Source organism: Equus przewalskii, chromosome 31 (genome assembly GCF_037783145.1).
Source record: "Equus przewalskii isolate Varuska chromosome 31, EquPr2, whole genome shotgun sequence".
Classification (NCBI taxonomy): Eukaryota; Metazoa; Chordata; class Mammalia; order Perissodactyla; family Equidae; genus Equus; species Equus przewalskii.
This window is the reverse complement of record NC_091861.1, coordinates 21,646,756-21,670,148: the sequence shown is the minus strand read 5'-3', so window position 1 is coordinate 21,670,148 and position 23,393 is coordinate 21,646,756. Positions and strand designations below refer to the sequence as shown.

The 23,393-nt window shown below is 35.3% G+C and overlaps 1 protein-coding gene across 7 annotated transcripts in view; it reads left to right on the top strand.

The window, feature by feature from the left end:
• The window catches only part of UCHL5 (ubiquitin C-terminal hydrolase L5), a 40,976-nt gene extending 17,898 nt beyond the window's left edge, over positions 1–23,078 (top strand). For 3 of the 7 annotated variants that reach the window (XM_070602336.1, XM_070602335.1, XM_008542748.2), the window contains exons 4-11: positions 5,525–5,650; positions 5,733–5,794; positions 5,872–6,002; positions 7,566–7,629; positions 13,780–13,882; positions 14,943–15,053; positions 17,429–17,527; positions 22,635–23,078. In XM_070602336.1, the coding sequence (XP_070458437.1) occupies positions 5,733–5,794; positions 5,872–6,002; positions 7,566–7,629; positions 13,780–13,882; positions 14,943–15,053; positions 17,429–17,527; positions 22,635–22,679 (615 nt within the window). In that variant the 5' untranslated portion in view covers positions 5,525–5,650 and the 3' untranslated portion in view covers positions 22,680–23,078. Of the gene's footprint in view, positions 1–5,524; positions 5,651–5,732; positions 5,795–5,871; positions 6,003–7,565; positions 7,630–13,779; positions 13,883–13,974; positions 14,014–14,939; positions 15,054–17,428; positions 17,528–22,634 lie in introns of all 7 variants that reach the window. The other 4 variants (XM_070602334.1, XM_070602333.1, XM_008542747.2 and 1 more) reach the window with 2 other exon arrangements.
• The last annotated feature ends 315 nt before the right edge of the window (positions 23,079–23,393 follow it).

The window sequence follows — 23,393 nt, the reverse complement described above, 5'->3', positions numbered from 1 at the left end:
GCTTCATTCTGGTCTTGGTTTACATCTCCCGGGTCACTAATCATGATGAAAGGGTCTTCGTGTGCTTAATGGCCATATGTGTTTCTTCTGGGAAATTCCTGTTTTAAGTTATTTTTCTATGGGGTTAATTGTGCCCTTCTTTTTGATTTGTGGGAGTTGTTTATCTATTCTTGATACTACCTCTCCAAGTTTACACCTTGTTGTTTTACCTTTTCTGGGTGTCTTTTGTTGAGTACAATTTTGTATTTTACAACCAATGTTTTTTGGATCTTGTTAAAGAAATTATCTGTCTGAAGTTGTAAAAGATACTTACCTGTGTATTTAAATTTTAATTTTTGAGATCTGTGTCCATAATGCATTGTGTATCATGGGAAATAGGGGTTCAGTTTTATCTTTTTCCATATAGATCACCATTTGTTTCTAGCCTCATTTCTCGAACGTTCGTTGTTTGCCTTATTTATCTGACGTGTTGCCTCTGTTGTACACCGAAGTTCCATATGCGTGTGTGCGCACGCGTGTGTGTATTTTCTGGAATGTACTCTGTTCCACTGATCAATATGTCTCTGTGCCAATGCCACACTATCTTAATTCCTTTACTTCTTCATAAATTCTGATATCTAATAGGTCATGTCTCCCCTCCCTGCTCTTTTTCAGAGATATCCTTGCTATTCTTGGCCCTGTGTTCATCATTTAAATTTGAGTCATCTTATCGAGTTGTATGAAAAATTCTGTTGGAATTCTGACTGGAATAGCATTGAATATATATATCAATATGGGGAGAATTTATATCTTCATGATATTAAGTCACGAACATAGTATGTATCTCTATTTAGATCTTCTTTATTATCTTTAATATGTTGCATAATTTTCTCGGTAGAGGTCTTTTACATCTTTTGTTAGATTTATCCTAATTCCTTGATATCTCTATTGTAATTATAAATTGCCTTCTCTTCAATTACATCTTGTAGGTGTTTGCTGGTACAAAAAAAATGCAATTCACTTTTGGGTTTTAATATTGTAGTCATTTTGCTACGCTTTTGTATTATCTCTAATATTTGTTGGTTTTTTTGGGAGGAGGGTTTTCAGTCTACTGTATCAAATAAGAGCAGTTTTATTTCCTCCTTTCGAATCCTTATGCCTCTAATTTATTTTTCTTGTCTTGTTACCTGAAAAGTTACCTTGTTAGTTACCTGGCTAAACACCTCCAATAAAATCATTGTGATTTTAAAGGGAATGCTTTTACTGTTTCTCCATTTTGGATGATGTTTACTCTTTTCTTTTTCTTATAATGTTCTTTTTCAGGTAAGGACATTCTGTTATTGATTGACTAAGTGTCTTTGTTATGGAAGGATTAAAATTTTTCAAGGGTTTTTCTGCATCTATTAAGATGATCATGTTTATTTTCCCTCTTTTTTTTTTTCTTTTAAGTTTTTGGGTTTTTTTTTTTTGAGGAAGATTAGCCCTGAGCTAACATCTGCCGCCAGTCCTTCTCTTTTTGCTGAGGAAGACTGGCCCTGAGCTAACATCCATGCCCATCTTCCTCTGCTTTACATGTGGGACACCTAACACAGCATAGCTTGCCAATCGGTGCCACGTCTGTACCTGGGATCCGAACCAGTGAACCCTGGGCTGCTGAAGGGAATGTGCAAACTTAACCACTGTGCCACTGGGCCGGCCTCTGTTTTCCCTCTATTAATAGGTTAATGTGTTCAGTCATGTTTATGAATTTTTCTAATATTAAATCATCCTTCCATATCTGGGATGAGCCCAGTTGGCCATGATGTATTCTTTTTTTATACACTGTTGGATTTAATTCAGTAGTATTGGTGTAGAGTGTTTGCACCTATATTTATGAATGAAATAGGCCTTAATTTCCCTTTCTTGTAATGCCTTTGACTAGTTTTCGTATTAGAGTAATGCTGGCTTCATGAAATGAGTTGAAATTTCCTCTTTTTTTGTCCTGAAGAATTTATATAAAATTTGTATGGTCTCTTTCTTCAAATTTTGATAGAATTGGCCTATAAGATCATTTGGGCCTGGCCCCCCCCCACCCGTTATTCTTTTTAATCTTATTTTATTTTTAGTTACTTTCCTGACTCCTGGAATTCTGACTTGCATATTAGTGAGATAGTGGTTTTATTTACTCTACTAATTCATTACCCTTAATTATTCCATACTTGCATTAGCTGATCTTGTTTCTGTTTTTAGCGACCTTCAGTCCTTCCTGTAAATTGTCTTAAACTGCATTTTTCTGAAGCACTATTTTTATTATTTCCCTATTAAAAATCTCTTACTCCTAAGGTAAACTACTAATTCCTCAAGGTCAATGATTTACAAGGTAACGAATTACCCCAAGCTATGACTACAACCATATTAATACAAACCACCATGCTTGTGGTCTCTTGAGCATAGCATCTTAATTTGTTCCTTGGTTCATACCCTGCTCTCTTCCTAGAATGAATTTCCTTTTCTGTTCTCTAGGTCCTACAGACTTTCAAAGCTCTATGAAAATTCCACATTCACAGAGAAACCTTCTCTGATACTCCAGTCCAAGATGATTTCTTTCTTCGTTATTTTGCTTTTCTCTTCATCTTATTCTTGTATGTATTTCTTTCTCAGTTCTTCACACTCAGGGCATTTATCTTATAGTTTCTTTTTTTCCCTTAATATCACTTTCCCTTTCGGAACCAACAGTTTCATTCTCAACCCTTCTTTCCTTGATTACTAATAAACACTAAAACACATTAAAAATTTTTAAATTTATCTTATAGCTATGACTCAGTGACGATTGAGTATAATTTATAATGCAGTACTTTAAGGTATTTTAGTACCGTTAGTACCTCTGGACATCTACCATCTTCTTTTGTATAAACTATGAAAAGTACTTCTTCTCTAGTCCATGGTTTGCAAAGTCAAGTGGCTGCAGGATCATGTTGGCAACATGAATGTGTGAATCAGATTGTGTGTAAGAAATAGGGAGTGGAAGAGCCGGGATGGACTAGAGAATATGTGTGCCCTTTCAGAGGAATTCAAACCAAATTATCGTAAGGTTCTGGACCAGCCCTACTGTGACCTCTTGCTCTGTGCTGTTTCTATTGTCGAGCTCTACTACTTTATTTAAAAATGTGTTAAAAGCCGGAGTATATAATAGAACACTCAGGGTAAGTTAAAGATTTAAAAAGTTGAGGCCTACATAAATAGTTTATACTGCAGTGAATTTTTTGTGACATGAGCTAAAGTTAAAGTTCTCCCAAGTAGATGTGTCTAAGGTGATTTTTGTGTGAATTTCATGAGGTCAGAGGACCACAGCTCTCTTGTTCACTGTATGTTCGGCATTTATCACAATGCCTGGCACACAGTAGGTGTTCAGTAAATATTTGAATGAATGAAAGGCCACGCACTTTTCAAGGTCTTTTTTTTTGGGTAATTTTGTACTGTATGTAGCATGACCACTTGGTGGTGCTGAACTCATTTTAAAACCTGAAGAGATATGTTTATACCCACACACACCATAATTACTATTATTCACGCACACAATATGAGCTGTAATAAATCATGGACGTTGTAAATCACTATTAATATTGGAAGAGAAATATCTGTGACCACAGGATTCTTCTTTCTTTTTTTTTAAAAAAAACAGCTTTATTGAAATATAGTTGATATACAAAAAACTACATATTTAGCGTGTGCAATTTGAGTTTGCAAGTTTTTTCTAATTCTTTAAAAAACGTTACAGAATTGCAGTCCTTAGATCTAAGGGAATAGGCATGTTTGGTGGTATTCTCTGCTATAGCCTCAGCATCTAGCCTAGCACTGGGGCATATTATGTCTTTAATTATGGCACAATTTTGAAGGAATGTGTGAGTATAAATTTTAACTTCTTCTAACTTCACTCCTACCCACCGAGCCCCAAGTAATTTTGGCCCAAGATGAGGGAGCACTACGTCTTACAGAGTTTTATTTAACCACCTTTAGGAAGCCTCCTTTAACCATTAAAGTTTTTCATCCAGATTTATTAAAGAACTGGGATTCTGATCAAAACGTGTATTAAAAGAAATCAGCAGCAATGTTAATTGGATTCTAGGTCTCCTGTTACTTTTCCCTAATTCAACAATTATAAGATAGTTTTGATTAGAAAATCCTATAAGAAGGAATTACAGAAATGTGGTGGTCTCGTTATATTTGTTGGAGAATTGGGAGTAAGAGAGTTCCCTAAGGGGGAACGCAGTCTTCTCAAGGAATTTTGCAAACATACTGAGTCAAAAGTGTAAGAACTGGTGGATGTTTCACGAGACCTCAGAAGCCTCTGGCAACATGGAAGGTAGAGGAGTGTAAGAATTAAAGAGGGAAGGTAATTGAGAATTGTTCTTCTGAAATCAGGCAGGATATAAATAGGTAATTTACCAAATTGTAAAATCCTAAGTGAATTAGCGTGTTTGGAAAGACTCTAATTACAAAATGATATTTAGTTACCGTATGGTAACAAAATATAGCAGTAGGACTAAGCTGTATTTTTAAAATCCTTTACCAGGTTTAACTCACCTGTGTGCTTAACATTGCCAGCATTCGCACTGATCATCTGAGGTTCTTTCCAGCTCTGTGATCTTGACACTGGGTGGGCTCCGTAGGGAGTGTGGGAGAAGCCCTTGTCCCTAAGTAGATTATAATCTTGTTGGAGAGACAACATATGTATGTACAGAGCCAGCCTAGCATCATGGCTAAGTGCACAAATTCTAGAACCAGACTCTCTGCCTCTTGCTTAGTTCTGTGCCCTTTGGGCAAGTTACTTAATCTTGTGCCTCAGCTTCCACAAATGTAAAGTGAGGGTAATAATACTTCTTCATAGGTTGTTGAGAGGATTAAAAGAATGAACACCTGTGAAGTGCCTAGGAAAGTACCTGGCACATAGTAGGGCTGTCTAAATGTTTTCTCCTCTGACTAGAATGTAAAGTCCACATAATTTGTTAAATAAACAATTAACAGCTGGATGACAGCACTGTACAGACTGTGTATGATTGAGTTGGAAAATCTGTGGACAATAGAAATCCTTTTGAGGAATTCGGATGAGGGTAGAAATTCATACGAGCTGTTGGATCATTTCTCTGGAAGCCACATAGGTGAGTTGGAGCTTGTGCTGGGTACTGAAATATGGGTTGCCTTTGGATAGGTAGAAGTGAGCATAGGAGGAAGTGACTAGGAGGGAGGACGAGTTCTCTTGGCTTAGTCAGCTCTGTTTTACATCACAAATGGTTGATCTTATCCTGACTGGATTGGTTTCGCTGATGTTATGAGTTCATTTAATTTATTTGGTTTCCTAGAATCTTCAAGTCCAGAATTGCAGCAAATTCCTGAAAGAAAATTAGAATGGAAATTAAACGTATTTATTATTATGTTTATGCTAAGACTATGAAATAAAAATGGAAAACTGTTAACTTTATGTTTTGGGGGGTCATTGTCACCAGTTGAAAGCTGCTTTTTTTTCTTTTCAGCAAATTGATAATATCTTTGTTTTCGTATTTTATAGGTAATTAATAATGCTTGTGCTACTCAAGCCATAGTAAGTGTGTTACTGAACTGTACCCATCAAGATGTCCATTTAGGAGAGACGTTATCAGAATTTAAGGAATTTTCACAAAGTTTTGATGCAGCTGTGAGTATAATCTTCTTATTCCTAAAATGCTTTATTTGTGGTAGTTCTTATTTTGATGGTTTACTTTAAAAAACTGTTTCAGATGAAAGGTTTGGCACTGAGCAATTCGGACGTGATTCGGCAAGTACACAACAGTTTCGCCAGGTAAAAAGACTTCATGTTAGATAAATACGATTTCTTTTTTGCCTGTTTGTCTCTCACTATTTTTTTCTTCACCGTAGACAGCAGATGTTCGAGTTTGATGCAAAGACATCGGCAAAAGAAGAAGATGCTTTTCACTTTGTCAGTTATGTTCCTGTTAATGGAAGATTGTATGAATTAGACGGATTGAGAGAAGGACCGATTGATTTAGGTAATCTGGCTCCTATCCCTGGTATTTCAGTTTTGACGGGAAGCAAGATTCAGTGTTCACCCTCATTTTAGCCACAGTGCTGCTTAAACTTTGAAGGCAGAGGGGACCACAGGTAGCATAACGTCACGAAGGCCTTCAGCTCTTCATACTTTATGAAGTTAAATAACAGACAGGAGGCACACGTTGACTCCTGTAGTTCAATTGGGATCTTGAATTTTTTTCTAAGAGAAATTTTTTTAACCCATACATTACATAGTTTATTTTTTATTTTCCAGTTAACTTTTAAAAACTACTTCTTTTAGTGAACTTAAGCTATTTTTGTCATTTTTAACCTGCTGATAAGGGATAGTAAGCGTTTCTTATCATCATCTTGTATTAAGGTATTTTCATTTGGAATTGGATCATTCAGAATCACTTTAGTTCAGTGTTTAACAATTTATAAAAATACTTTTCTTCGAAGTTTCTACTTAAATAGTGTATTAATGTGCTGTTGGCCTTTGTGCCAGAGATTAGATTTGTCCTGATTCCGTCTCGACTCTAACCTTGAGCAAAATGATAAATGGGTATCAAGGCTGAGGGTACAATTGGTGGTTCTGATATAGTACTAAAATAATAGGTCTGCAAAAGGATTTTAACTCTTTAATTTTTACCTTATTAAGCTTTCCTTTTTTTTTTAGGTCTATTTTTGAGTCCAACGAAACCTGTTTTAGTTGAATCTAATGTTACTTGCTGTTTATAAAACTTCTAGTTTTAAAATAAATTTAACGTAGTTTCATTCTGTTTGTACATTTTGACCATGCGCCCTGTGTAGAACCAATAGTTTATCTCATGCGGATTTGTGTTACCTCTCTGTTTGAAAATAGTGCTTTTTTTATGTCCGTTACAGAAAATTAATAGAATATTCTTTTAATTCTGTAGAAGTTGGTTTTCTCTAGTTTCGTAGTTGATCTGATCTCTGCATTTCCTCTGTTGGCTTCTATCTGATCAGCCATTCTCTATTCATTGGAACCATCAAATATAAAGGAAGAAAAAGATAAAGCAGAACAGCCAGTTTTGCTCTACAACTGGTGGCTGTGCTAAAATTTATGGTGAAAAAGAGGATTAAAACAACTGGGTAGAATTGGTTTTGCATTATATGTGGATTTCAGTTTTTTATTTTATACTTATGGTGGTGGAGAGTCAGACAGATAAGGATCGAATCCTTGTTTTGCCACTAACACGTGGCTTGGTTTTTCTTAACCCTCAGTTTCATCATCTGTAAAATGAAGGGAGTTATCTTTGTTTCACAGAGTTGTGAGTTTTAATGAGATAACTCCCTCATTCATTACTTTCTCAAACATTTGTCCAGCACCTACTAAGTGACACAATAATGTGGCAATGGATGCTCTTTCCCCTTACCATTACTAAGAAAATAAGAATTGAAACTTAAAAATTATGCCAAAAGGATTTTTACCATTCTGAATTTGCTAAAATATTTATAAGAAAAGATATTTTGGACCAAACTTTTGAAATAAGGTTAATGTTGATTTTGTTTGACTTACATGCGTTTAAATCTCTTTCTAGGGGCGTGCAATCAAGATGACTGGATCAGTGCAGTGAGGCCGGTCATAGAAAAAAGGATACAAAAGTAAATGCTCAGCAAATCTCATTGGCATAACGTTCTGATTTTGAAACTTTTGTTTTTAACTTTTATTTTATTGTTATTTTAGCAATGCTTTTTGAACATCTACTTTTTATTGGATTAATGTGTTCAGGAAATCTATTTCAGGAAATGTCTAAATTCTACATAGTAATATGTCGTCTTGTCTTTACAGAAGTTAAACATGCAAATCTCCATTAAGTTAGATACTGTGTACAGTTATTTTGTAGAGTTTTGTTTTTGAGCATCTATTTTTTTTATTAAATTAAACTTTTTATTTTGAGATAATTATATATTCGCATTCAGTTATAAAAATAATTCAGAGAGATCCTGTGTACCCTTTACCCTGCAGTGGTAACATCTTGCAAAACTATAGAACAGTGTCTCAGTCGAGATACAGAATGTTTCCATCGCCACAAGGATTCTTCTTGTTGCCCTTATATAACCACAACCGCTTCCCTCCCCTGCCCATAGCCTCCGTCCTTAATCCCTAGTTCTATAATTTTTGTCATTTAAAGAATGTTATATAAATGCAGTCATAGAATATGTAACCTTTTTGGATTGGCTTCTTTTCACTCAGCATAATTCTCCAGAGATTCATTTAGGCTGTTAAGAGTACCAATAGTTCATTCTTTTCTATCAATGAGTAGTATACTGTGGTATGGCTACACACTCGGCCACTGAAGCCCATCTGCATTGCTTTTTTGGCTCTTATGAATAAAACTGCAGTAAACATTTGTGTACAGATTTTTGCGTGAACTTAAGTTTTCATTTCTCTGGGATAAATGCCCAGGAGCACCATTGCTGAGTTGCATTGTAATGCATGTTTAATTTTTTTAAGAAACTGCCAAAGTCTTTTCTAGAGTGTCTGTACCATTTTGCATTGCAGCAATGTACGAGCGATTCAGTTTCTCCACATCTTTGCGGGCATTTGGTTTTGTCAAATTTTTTTATTTTAGCCATTCTGATAGGTGGATAGTGATATTTCATTACGGTTTAATCTGTATTTCCCTAATGACTAATGATGTTGAAAATCTTTGCATGCCTTTTTTCCTGTTTTGTAATTGGTGTGTTTGTTTTTGACTGTTGAGCCTTGAAGTTCTGGCTATTACTAGTCCTTCATCAGACACGTTGCCTGCAAATATTCTTTTCCAGTCTGTAAACCATCCCCTGATCCCCCCAACGCGATCCTACACAGAGCAAAAACTCTTAATCCCAAAGAAGTCCAATTTATCAGTCTTTCCCATGAATTGTATTTTTGTTGTCAAATCTAAGAATTCTTTGCCTAGCTCTAGAGCCCAAAGATTTTCTACTGTCTTCTTTCTAAAAGATTTATGTAAAGTTTAACATTTTACATTTAAGTCTGTCATCTATTTTGGGTTAATTTTTGTGTATGGTGTGAAGTTAAGTCAAGGTTCATATTTTTTTGCCTATGCATGTCCAATTGCTCTAGCACTGTTTATTGAAATGGCTATCCTTCCTCCACTGAATTACTCCTGCTCCCTTGTGAAAAACCAGTTGGGCATGTTTGTGTGGGGCTGCTTCTGGGTTCGCTGTTCTCTTCCAGTGATCCGTTTGTCTGCTCTCTTCCAGTGCTACACAGTCTTGATTACTGAGCTATATTATAAGTCTTGAAATCAGGTAGACTGATACTTCCAACTTTATTCTTTTTCTTCAAAGTTGTGTTAGCTATTATAGATCCTCTGCCTTCCCGTATAAATTTTAATGTAATCTCCTATATCTAAAAAAATTCTTGCTGGGATTTTGATAGGAATTCTGTCAAACATTTATATCAGTTTGAAAGTTGGCATCTTTACTATGTTGAGTCTTCCAGTCCATGAACATGGTATGTCTCTCCATTTACGTAGATCTTTTGTAATTTCTTTCATCAGCATTTTGTAGTTTTCAGCATATGAGTCCTAATACGTGTTTTGTCAGATTTGTACCCAAGCACTTTATATTCTTTTGAGTAATTACAAATGATATATATTTTCATTTTCGATTTCCGAGTGATCATTATTAGTGTGTAGAAATGATTTTTTTCTTTATTCTGCATCCTTCAACCTTGCTGAACTCACCCATGTTAAGAGAAGAAAAATGTATTGTATTTACCCATAATTTTACTTTTTCCATTGTTCCTCCTTCCTGATGTTCCAGAATTCCTTCTTTTATCATTTCCTGTCTGTTTAGAAAATTTCCCTTAGCCATTCTTTTAGGATGGGTCTGCTGTCAGCAGATTCCTAACTTTTCTTCATCTAAGGAAGTCTTGATGTCCATTTCATTCCTGAAGGATGTTTTCACTGTGTATAGAATTCTGTTTTGACAGTCTTTTCTTTTAGCACTTGAAGAATGTTATGTCACTCCTTTCTGGCCCCCATGTTTTCTGATGATAAATCCACTGTTGAAACTGTTTTGCCCCATAGATACAGTGTTGTTTCTCTCGTGCTACTCTCAAAAATTTTTCTTTGTCTTTAGTTTTCATAAATTTGAGTATGATGTGTCTTGGTGTGCATTTCTGTGTGTTTATCTTATTTGGGGTTTTCTAATCTTCTTGAGTCTGTGGGTTTATGTCTCTTGTCAGATTTGGGAAATTTTTAGCCATTCTATCTTGGAGTACTTCTTCAACCTCCCCTTCTTTCTCCACCCCTTCCAGAACTCTGACACAACTGTTGGATCTTTCGCTTTAGTCCCACAGGTCCCTGAGGCTCTCTCCTTTCTTATGGGGGACTCTGTTTTCTCTGTTCTCTCTGGTTCAGTTGGGTAATTTCTGTTGTCCTCTCTTCCAGTTCACTGATTCTTACCTTTATCTTCTCCATTCTGCCCAAAGCTCCTCCTTTGGGCCTTTTTATTATTGTATATTTCATTTGTAAAGTTCCCATGTGGCTCTTCTTTATATCTTCTGTTTCTTTGCTGAGACTTTCTGTTTTTTCATTTGTTTCCAATGTGTTCGTAATTGCTTGTTGAATCATTCTGTGATGGCTGTTTTAAAATCTTTGTCAGAGAATCCTAACATCTGCCATCTCGCTATCTATTGAGTATCTTTGCCATTCAAATTGAGATTTTCATGATTTTTAATATGAGGAGTGATTATTGATTGAAACTTGACCATTTTGGGTATTTAATAATAAGATTCTGGGTATTTAGAACTTCTGTTTTAGCTGGGTTTTATGGGCACTGCTCTGGCAAGGTAAATCAGGGATGCTGCCTTGTTATTGCCAGGTAGGAGTAGAAGTCCAGGTTACCCGCTCCACCTCCATTGACACCTGAGGTGGGGAGGGGTTCCTTGTTGCCCCTGGGCAGGGGTGGGAGTTCCAGTCTCCAGCAGGGCTTCCACTGATACCACCCTGGCTGGGAGGGGAAGGCGTGCCCTGTCATTGCTCTCTGCATGACTCCACTGATGCTGAAGCTGGGGAGGCTTCTTTACCACTGGGTGTTAGTGACTTCCCACTTCGTCTCCTCTCATACCACAAGTAGGTGCCATTACCGCCTGCAGAGGTGAAAGTCCCAGCTTCCTGCTTACCCTGTTCTGACACCAGCCCTGCTGCCTCAGTGTTACAGCCTAGTGAGGACGGAAGTCTGGGCTCCCTGTTCAGCCTTTGCTGGTGGGTAGGGTTGGGGCCACAGTTTTTTCAGTTGTGTTTGGCTATGGGTAGAGTTGTTATTGTCTAAAAGTTTTCTGTCTCATGAGGTTGCTCCTTTCCTGTTGGAGAGAAAGAGCAGACTTTTGTTGGCGCTTTTTTGTCTGTCGGTTGGCATTTCTTGGTTGCTGGCTTCTTTAGCTTCATGTCCAGGGTATATGAGGCAGGAAGATAGCCCAGGAAATTCACCACCGTGGCATCTTTGAGTCCTCATGCCCTAGCTTGTCTGCCTTCTCTCCACCTTTCACAATTTTCTTTTTCTTTTTTTAATATATATTATATCCAAGGGTTTTTAGTTTGATATTTTCTTAGTGGGAGGACTAGGGAAATGGAAGTCCCACAAGTAGATTTTTAAGGACAACATTTTTACATAGTTCAAAGCATTGGAGTTATACTGGGCCCTGTTCTTTCTGGTGAACGGAACTGTGTATGAGAAGCTCTTGCAGGTGAACTAATGCAAAAACAGGTTTACATTTTCTTTATATTTTCATCTTGATTCAGCACCATTTATATAAAGTTGTGGATAATTTTTCTAACTTAAATCCCTACTGTAAACAGGCTTGTACTATGAGATGTTTCATTGGCATCAGAGTAGTGAAACAGCATTCAGAAATTTTACAGTAGGATATAATCACGTTATATTAATAAAATATTATACAAACATTTTACACATTATTTTACATATTTATATATAATAAAAACAAAATATAGGTGAAATATTAAAAATAGGACCTACATCATGACTTGGAAAAAAGTATATACGTATTGGATAAAACATAAAGTATAGGTGAAATATTAAAAATACATTAATTAAAAAGAAAAACTACATCATGACTTGGAAAAAAGCGTATAGTAAGCAGTATAGTTAATTACCATCAAGATGCCAGTTTAAAGACAAGCTAACAATTGGGAGAAGATACTTGCAAACCACATATCAGACAAGGGGTTAACATCCAAAATATACAAAGAACTCATACATCTCAACAACAAGAAAACCAATAACCCAATTGAAAAATGGGCAAAGGGGGCCGGCCCTGTGGCCAAGGGTTAAGCTTGAGTGCTCTGCTTCGGTGGCCCAGGATTTCACCGGTTCGGATCCCGGGCGAGGACATGGCACCACTCATCAGGCCACGTTGAAGTGGCATCCCAGATGCCGTAACTAGAAGGACCCACAACTAAAATATGCAAATATATACCCGGGGGATTTGGGGAGAAAAAGCAACAAGAAGAAAAAGAAAAAGATTGGCAACAGTTGTTAGCTCAGGTGCCAATCTTTGAAAAAAAAAATGGGCAAAAGATCTAAACATATATTTCTCCAAAGAAGATATATGGATGGCCAATAGGCATATGAAAAGATACTCAACATCATTAGCTATCAGGGAAATGCAAATCAAAACTACAGTGAGGTATCACCTCACTCTGGTCAGAATGGCTAAAATTAACAAGACAGGAAACAACAAATGTTGGAGAGGGTGTGGAGAGAAGGGAACCCTTGTTCACTGCTGGTGGGAGTGCAAACTGGTGCAGCCACTATGGAAAGCAGTATGGAGTATCTCAGAAAATTAAGAATAGATCTACCATATGATCCAGCTATCCCACTGCTGGGTATTTATCCAAAGAACTTGAAAACGCAAAGCCATAAAGATATGTGCACCCCTATGTTCATCACAGCCTTATTCACAGTAGCCAAGACTTGGAAGCAACCTAGGTGCCCATCAAGAGACGAATGGATAAAGAAGATGTGGTATATATGCACAGTGGAATACTACTCAGCCATAAGAAATGATGAAATCCAACCATTTTTTGTGACAACATGGATGGTCCTTGAGGGTATTATTCTGAGTGAAATAAGTCAGAGGAAGAAAGTCAAATATTGTGTGATCTCACTCATAAGTAGAAGATAAAAACAGCTACAAACACACACATAGCAATGGAGATTGGATGAGTGGTTCAGAGGGGAAGGGGAGGGGGGTTAAAAGGGGTGATGAGGCTCACAGGGGATGGACTATAATTAGGTTTTGGGTGGTGAACATGATGTAATCTACACAGAATTCAAAATACATTATAATATACATCTGAAAGCTATATATTATATTCCAATGTTACTGCAATTAAAAAAATATAAAAAATTAAAAAAAAAAGATGCCAGTTTAATTAATTTAACAAATTTGAGGTCTTAGTTTTTCTGAGATCTTATGTAAATGAGTTACCATATTTCTTATAAAAGTATGAGAACTATTAAAAATATTAAATATTTAGGAAGTACTAACCTTATTTTAGAACATTTAAAAAATATTTGTGATTTATGAAATTTAGCTGTTTTTTCCTGCAGTTATACTCTTTCATATATAAATGCTTTTTTAAAATGTCAGTTATTTCATTAGCCTATTGATAGATTTGTGTTTATCCCAGAGAATCATTGGGATAATCACAATAGATGATCTTGATTGTAATAGTGCTACGATTCTTTATTACATTATAAATTTTAACTTTTTTTTAGGTACAGTGAAGGTGAAATTCGATTTAACTTAATGGCCATTGTGTCTGACAGAAAAATGATATATGAACAGAAGATAGCGGAGTTGCAAAGACAGCTTGCTGAGGTTTGTGGCCATGTTGTTTTTTTTGTTTGTTTGTTTGCTGAGGAAGATTCGCCCTGAGCTAACATCTGTGCCAATCTTCCTCTATTTTTTAGTATGTGGGCTGCCAGCACGGCACGGCTGCTAACAGAATGGTGTGTGTCCGTGCCCGGGAGCTGAACCTGGGCCACCAAAGTGGAGCGTGCTGAACTTAGCCACTGGGCCGCTGCGGCTGGCCCTGTGGCCATGTTTTTAAGTACAAAGTTCTAGCTTAGTTATTCTGTCAGGGAAAGTATTTCCTTTCCTTTCCTTCTTTCTTTCTTTTTTAAAAAAAACATAGATTTAACCAAGTGTCCTGAGTGGTGGTGAAGAGAGTATGCTCTGGAGTCAGGCTGCCTCGATTCAGCTCCTGGCTTTACCACTTAGTGGACATGTGAATTTGAGTATATCTCTTTGTGCCTCAGTTTCTTCATGTAAAATGAGGGTAATAGTATTTACCTTATAAAGTTGTTATGAGGATTAACTGAGATAATACATGTGAACCAGTTAAAACAGTGACTGAGAAATGGTATGTGCTGAATAAGTGTTAGCAATGAACTGTTTACTGTAATTTCATTGTATATTAAGCAAGTTAGAATGTATTTCCTACAGAGTTAATCAGGTACGTTTAGATTCATATGTAATCTTTAGTAGTCTCCATGATTGTCTTTATGTGGTAAATATGATTGGAGAGGAGATTTGGTAATAGACAAAGACCTTTTTTTACATGCCTTTGTTCTCATTTTCTTGAGTATATTTAAGCAAACTTATTTTATAGCTTAACAGAAGATTATAGCAATACTGTGTGCTACAGTACAGCTTGTTTTTAGGTAAAAATTCATATGTATTATTGTAGAAGACGGAAATAGGGAAGGTGGTAGTTAGGGCTTTTATCCTTTAAAATTGCAGTTGGTAGGCTGGTATTCTGTCACCAATATTAAGAGTTAGAATTTGAAAATAACTGCATATGTTTATCGTTGTAAAATATTCTGGACTTAAGCCTCAATCGTTAGGGTGTGTGTTTCTTTTTCTTTCCCCTAAGGAGGAACCCATGGACACAGATCAGGGTAATAATATGTTAAGTGCTATTCAGTCAGAAGTTGCCAAAAACCAGCTACTTATCGAAGAAGAAGTGCAGAAGTTAAAAAGATATAAGGTAGGTTTCATTTGTTCCTTCCGTGCTTAGTGTAGCGTGGGGCATTTTGACATGACGCTATGCTAAGTGCTAGTTTTTCCCCCATCATTTACTAGTTTTCAGAATAAGGAGTTGATTCCCTGGCACCCTACAGAGGTAACTAGCGAGGTTTCTTTCTTTTTAATTTTTTTTAAGTATTATTACGAACAGATTTTTAACCTCTTTAATGCTTCAGTTCAATGCAGTTATTATTGAGGCTCAAATTCTCCCATTTTTGGCCATTTGGAGCCACTTCAAGCTGTTCCCTAAGTCCTTGTGACATGGCTCTCTCCGTCTTTGATAGCTTCCTTGCTTTCTAGTATGACAGGACGTCTCAGACTCATCTTGTACAATTCCTGCTTCAGACTTGGAATCAGCCATTTTTTCAACGAGGTCCTTTTGGTGGGAAATGGAATTTAGAAACCACCATCTGGGTGCTCAGGGTGCTTAGTGATCCTGATGGGTTGTATTTCTAGGTCTTTTCAGAGCTAAGAAATGCTTTTTTGTTTGTTTCTTGTTTGATTTTTGAAGAGAAAATACAATGTGAATTCATATTAATACTCAAATTTAGGATTAAAGGGCTTTATATTTGAGGTTAGGCATTTGAATCTTTTCTCTTAAGCTGAAAGTCTTGGTTCCTAACAACATTAACATGATTACTTATTTGCTTTGTGCTCTATATATGTATAGCATACGTGTGTCTGATTGCTTGTTTGCTTTAGGCTATATATGTGTGTATAATGTATGTGTGTATATCTATTATAACAGTTTAGAATAACAATACCAGTAGTGTTAAAAACAACTGAAAAATTTTTTTCTTAAGTTTACTTTTTCCTTAGGATATATCCCATTTTGAATGTACAAACTACTGTATTTTTAAATTCATTTGAAAAACTTTTGTCTTGGTATGGTTCTCTCAACAATTTGATACACAACTGGGTTCATTTGTTTTATTTTGCTTTCCAATCTTTTAGTTTTTAAAAAAATTTTGATTTAACTTTAGTTATGTTAAGCGTTTATATAATTCAGAGTAAAATAAAAGCAAGACTGTTTTTGATAATGTCATTCTTAACTCGAAATCTCTCTGAGAAGCTTTTTTAAGAGAGTAAAAGAGTGAAGGGAACTTAGAATTTTGTATGACTTTGGAAATGGTCCGTTATAATGTAGGTCACAGTAGAAAAAGCATCGTTATTCATTTGAAGCTCAGTTGAAGGCGGGGATTGTCCTTTTTCTTTTTATTGCTCACCAGTGTCATCATAGTGCTTTGCATCGTATATAACTAACAAATGAATATTAAATGAAATAAATGGACTTTAGACAAGTAGGATTTCTTGAGGTAGAAGTGGTAGGGGCTGGCTCCCGCGTGTTCCAGGCAGGAAAAAGGAGGCCAAGGTCATGGAGACAGGTAAGTAAGGGATGAAAGCTTCAATGTTTATCTTCCATCTTATGTGATATTAAAAATAACTACCTATCATTTATATCTTCTTATGCAGGGTTATTACATAATTAACTAATTTTTACTATTTGCCTAAAATAAAACACAAACTAATTTTCAAAATCTTTCCCTGCTACATTGTTTGAGAATGCTTTGTTCAAAAAAAGATAAAATGATTCTCATATTGATGTAAAGTGAACATTTGTTAAGATTTTATTTAATTCATTAAGAAATTGAGGGAACCTGTAAGATGTCACAAGTAGTTCAAATGAGAAATCAAGCTCAAATTTATATGAAGTAAAGGAATGTTGAAATGAATTTACAAAAGATGGAGACTGTTTCTTCCTCTGGGAGAAGGGAAGTAAATTCAGCCCCTACCAGGTGGAGTGTTTAACAGCTCAGTGGCAGTGGAGGCTAGATCAGTAACGGGGCGGGGGTGTGCTCTAGATGTTGCATAATTTTCCATTGAAGCACAGATTTTTCCCTACTGTCTACCCCCTTTTGATGAATAATAATTCCAAGAAAGTTTATTCTTGATCACAAAAGTAAAGCTGGTCTCTGTAGGCTTGGCCTGGTTATATGTGTAGGCGTCGTAATAATAGTGTTGATTTATCATGTGGGCCTTCTTGAGTTTGCTTTCATAAGGTAAGTTTTCGTAAGTAATCTTAGATTAGATTTTTAAAAGCCTCTGTTATTCGCTAAGCCAAGAGTATGAAACCACACTCAAGAAACTCTCTCCACATGTTTTATTATATTACTCTTTATTCTCAGTGGGAACAGAATCTCATTATTTCTAATATTTTTCCTACGAGAATGGAGGATTTTCTCCCGTTTCTAATTTGAGTTGGATGCAAAAATTAAAATTTCAGAAACTTAGTGGAAATGTAAAATTAGTTTGGTTTGATATTTCTTGTATTTTCAGATTGAAAACATCAGAAGGAAGCATAATTATCTGCCTTTCATTATGGAACTGTTAAAGACTTTAGCAGAACACCAGCAGTTAATACCACTAGTGGAAAAGGTGAGTATTTTACTAGTGAATACTTAAATTAGATTAAGATTCCCTAAAAACAAAGATTTCTTTTGGTTTGAGTAGAGGTAAATTTGTTGAAGTTTTTTCTTTTTCTTTTTCTGCTTTTGCCTATTGTATATGCTAGATGGACATTAGTTCATCCTGATAGTATAAAATCAAAATAAGAGCTTTCCCTACTGCTTCAGCCTTCCAGGATCCTTAGTGTCAGGAGCTAAGGTTGTACTATATTAGAATAGAATTTAAAGCATCTTCCTTTCTTTAAGCTGAAGACAAATTTTTAATGTTAATAATTGAAATAATAGATTTTTTTCTTATTTAGTTTAGCAAAAATTTGAATTCTCATAGAATTTAGAACTAGAATGGACATTGAAGGGGGAAGAAAATGTAGCCTAGACTAAGAAATAGATTTTCTTATTCCTAAGCCAGTATTCTTTCCACTGACGGAAAACTAGCGTAGGTTAGTGAAAAATTCTGATTTCTCAGACTTTTTTCTTCAATGTAAGGCACTTAAATAAAATATTTGTTGAATAAAAGTGAAATTCAGTTAAATCGTTTTTAATTTATACTGTAAATCAGTGTTTCTGAAGGTGACCATCACTGGGCACTCTTAAAATATGTGTTACCTGGCCACTCCCCAGATAATCTGATATAGGGGAAAGAATCTTTAATAAGTTTCCCCAAGTGATTCTAATGCAGCTGGTCTGTGTACCACATTTTGAGAAACACTTTGAGAAGACAAATAAAATTTTGGACCATTAACTTAAAGACCAGAATACATAATACATAGTAGGTATATTTTTCATATTAATTTTACAGTTTATGAAGCGAGATACATTTCATGCCAGCTAATTTATATCATCATAAATTCTAAATGATCTGAGTTGCGAGTTAAGGTTTTTTTGTATACCTTAGTACCCAGATCCTGAAATATATGCTTCAACTTTTAGCATTAAATGCCAAAATTATTGCAGAAGACTGCTACATCTTCTCTTTTCCATATGTTTTTCTCTTCATATGTCTCAGGGTATTAAAGTTATTAAAGTCCAACATGGGAAACTGATTTTTAAAGTTTTAGATTAACAGTTAGGGTCCTCTGACTCTCAAAATTAGTTGATTAACAAGCAGAGTACCTAGATACTGTGTTCTTTGTATGAAACATTATGAAATATTTCTCTATTAAAAATATTAAACAAAATAATAATATAGAATGCTGTGCTAAATTATATATGTCAGATTTTAAGTATAGATAAATAGTATTCGGGACCAGACGAATGTTGTTAGAGAAATTTGAAAGGTACATATTTTGCTTTTTTTTTGAAATATGCTTTTTTGGCGAGAAAGATTGGCCCTGAGCTGACTATCCGTTGCCAGTCTTCCTCTGTTTTTCCTCCTCTCCCCAAAGTCCCGGTACATAGTTGTATAGCCTAGCTGTGGGTCATTCTAGTTCTTCCACGTGGGATGCTGCCACAGCATGGCTTGATGAGTGGGGCATAGATCCCGGCCTAGGATCTGAACTGGCGAACCCAACCACTCGGCCACAGGGCCAGCCCCTGTATTTTGCTTAAAGTTGGTCTGTGAATAAGTTTTTTTTGTGTGCAAATTAGGAAAAGGACTATATTTGTTTGATTTTACTGACGGTATATCCCCAGGTGTTTTTGAAAGCATAGTTGGAGACCACAGCTTTTGCATTAGATCTGTACTTCTTCAGTTCACATTATTTTGGACACAGGGTGGCAGTATATGAATGCCTAGTGTTAGTGGGACACTAGCGCAGGCAGTTCTTGTGCTTGCGTTTGTTTTATTGACCTGCTTGCTTTTGCCTATTTCTCCAAACTGTTCTTTGATTAGTAATGTTGCACAAGCAATATTGAGATACATTTATTTCTTGTGTATATGCAATATCTGTTATCCCTCTAGATTCTGAAAAGAATTCAGATTCATTATTTGATTAAAATTTTTGAAACGTTTTAATTACTCATCAAACATTTATATAGCTGCAGCTATATTCTGGGCATTCTGTTAAAGCCTGGATGTACACGGTCTTCTCTCAGGCAACTCGTGGCATAGTTGGAAAAAGGAATGAATAAACAATTATAGTACTGTGCTGAATATTATTCTGATAGGTGCTGGAATAAAGTCACGCTAAAGATCCTGGGGGCGTACAGGGTATCTCCTGAATAGCTTTGTGCCACTTAAAATGTCACATCCACAAAATTTCAAATCCATGGTTAGAATTAAATGCTTACTCTCTACCAATAAATCAATTTCATTTCCTTACCGCCAATGTATTTTTGTTCATCTTATTTTGAAAAAAGAAATCATTATATCGTATTCACTATCACTTTCTGCTGATAAATGCAAATGTTAAAAATTAAAAAACAGACTAGGTTAAGATTAGATTTTATAATTAAATACAATATAAAGGCTTTAATAGTGATAGTTATTACTTAATGGCAATACTTCTAAGAAAAATTATATGTCGAATTCAGAAATGGAGTATTAAGTTGAGACGCCCTCCCTTCCCCCAGTCCCAGTAGACTAAGGGGTCGAAGCGTGGAAGGCGTAGAAGGAACCAAACAGGAAAGATGCGGCTGTGCTAGGCGGTGTTGCTAAAGGCCAGACCCATCCAGGTGCAGGTTTCTAGTAATGGAGGCAGCTGCTCACAGCTGCGATGGCATGAACGTGGTTGAGCTGTGGAAGCCTTTGCATTTTACAGAGTAATAAACGGTGAAGGCTGTGGTTCTCCCAAGGGCTTATGGCCCTAATGAATTAGGTTAGCATCTTGCCTTGTGAGTGCTTTTGTTATATGAGGCTTCTCCCCTTATCTGATGAGTTCACTGAGTGTGCGTTACATAAAAACCTCTCAGGAGGTAACTGAAAGTATATAGTTATAAAACTTCTTGTGTCACATACCACATCTGTTCCTTAAAATATAAACTAAAATCAGCTAGATTAAGATTTCATTTGTGAAACTGTCACTTATTCAAGTATACTTAGAATTCTTTAAAATTTTTTTTTTCTTTCTGCTTTTTTCTCCCCAAATCCCCCCAGTACATAGTTGCATATTTTAGTTGTGGGTCTTTCTAGTTGTGGCTTAAATTTTTATCTCAGCCTTTATGTGTAATTCTGAATCATTGTCTGTCCCAAGTTTTTAGCAACCACCAATAATCTACCATAGTGTAAAATCATAGATTCAGTTGCTAATGGGGAATTCACAGCAACTTCACAGTGTTGAATTTTGTCCATGTTTTACTAGGACATTATAATTCTGTTGGTGATAAATAATCTTCAGAACTTACTTTTTCTGTCCCTTAATAGAAATACGGTAGAAGAATAGTTGTTATTCACGATAATATCTACATTAATATCTACGATTACAGAATTATCTGATGAGTCAGCAGTTTTTAATATCTCATTAGCATACTATGTAGAAGGAAAGTATTTTTTAACAGTGTACATTTTTTCCATGCTATTTAGAAATATGGTGGTATTTTTTAACGAAGGCAGAACAGAATAATAGAAGCTTTCAGTTTAAATCTCAGATATGTTACTTATTATTAAGCTGGTGCTTTTAGGCTATTTACTTTGTTATGCTATCTATTTCCTCATCTGTAAATTGGGAATCACACCTGCTTCACACTCATGAGAATTAAATCAGATTGTATCTGTAAAATACATAGTGCTCAGAAATGGTGGCAGTTATTTTTAACTTAAGTTATTCTTAGTTTTATCTGAATTATATAGTTTAATAAATATATGGACACTCTCTGCATTATATGTCTTTGCTCAGTTAATTACATTACAAAGTTTATATCATAGACTAGTAAATTCATTATTGTTACCCCTACTAAACGTTCTTTATATTCAGAGTCTATTCAGAGATCAATAAGGAAAGAAGTACTTATTTTTATTTAAAATTGTCTAAAATTGAATTGTATTTTCATTATTTGGAAATAGGAAACTTCTTTGTATGAGAAATCTTACACATTTCATACTACAAATTATTTTGGTTAACTAAAAATGTTCGTGCAGGCAATTTTATTATTTTTTGTATGGTACATATAACATATTTACTCTTAATATATTCTAAGGCATAGCACTCAATTTTATCGAACAGTTGAATAATAATTGTATTATCTAATACATTATAAAAAAGGATTGTAATTACATAATTTTTTAATCTGAGGAAGTTTTGTCTTAATAGCAAAAGCCTAATTTAATTGTTCCTTTCTGATTCACATGGCATAGTAGAAAGAACGTTATATTGTAGTACTCTAAAATCTTATCAAGGTGTCATCTGAGACCAGCAGAGTTGGCATCGCCTGAGGGTGTGTTAGAAATTTAGAACATCAGGCATTTTACTGAATCAGTCTGCATTTTACAGGGTCCCCAGGTCGTCGGTGTGTACGTTGAGAAGCACTGCTACAGGACACATGTCCTTTGACCTCTGTTGAGGTTTTGTTATATACTAGCTGTGTGACTTTGGTCAAACTTGATGACATCTCTAAGCTCTCTGTCTTCTTCATCTGCTAAAAAAGTGGAATTACTGCAAGCTATATAATTGTGAGGATCAAATGAAGTAATGTGAAAACATTTTTTAGGTCATATACATAGGGTTTATCAACACTACAGATATCTAATCCTTTAGTGATGTTACGTAAAGTCATTTAAACTCTTATGTTAAACTCATTTATTCAAACATGCAGAAACTAATAAAGGATTTTTCTTATACTCAATTTGATTGAGAAATGGGCACATCTTTAAATATATTGTTTGAAATACCAATGAGTATGACTTTATGGAATGAGTACGTATTTTTAAGTTATTACAATTATAATAGTACATTTCAGTTTCAGATAAGAAAGAACTGGAAACCAAACATGATCCTTTTTTATTGAGGACAAAGTATAACTACATAATTGTCCAGGAGTAGTTTGTTCCAAGTCTCAAGTTATAAAAGATAATGCTGTAGAAACCTTATAAATGATACATTTCAAGCTCTTTAGCTTAAGATTGCTCTCTTAAACACATTTTATTTTAATATGATCTAAAGTAAACTTTTGAGATTTTATAGCATGCTATCTTTAATTTCTAGGCAAAAGAAAAACAGAATGCAAAGAAAGCACAGGAAACCAAATGAAGAAGATGCTTTGGGATGTGTACCCATTTCTGCTTCTGCAGTTGTTTTCATGGAAACCATTAAGTATAAAGAACTTTGAGCAACATCCTAATTGACTCAGTGCACGTTTGGCAGTAGTCCCAGTCTGTCTTGTCGTTAATGCATGGATTCATAAACTTTCCCTACCTGCATCATGTGCATGTAGTGCATATTAGATACAAGTGATGTTAAGAGTGCTTGCTCAAATTCCGTTATTTGACATTGGTACTCTTGTTGGTTCTCTGGATGTGTAACTACCCAATGAACCTAGAAAATGCACACATGATATTCTCTACCTGTAATTGTTATAATTAATCTTTTGATCTTTTAGCTCAGTTAAATGCTTAAAGTTTATAAATGTCAGATCTTGATTAAACTGAATCTCTTGTTTCCTCTCATCATTAATGGGTAAAAAAATCAGTATTTCTGTCTTTGATGTCTAAATATTTTGAGGATTTTATCTCCTATACCAATTATTTGAAAAAGTATGATTTAAATGCAGATCATTTGAAAAAGACGAAAGTACAGTTTCTAGTGATTTTCATTGCTGCCGTAGAAAAATAATAAACATCCCATTTTTATCTTAGCAAGTTTCTTTAAGTGTTTGGGGTTGTTAATGTATTATAGAGTTGTCTCAGGAAGGTGTGTGTGTTATGCTTCCAAGCCAAGTTTCAGGTTAAGAACAAATTGTAAATC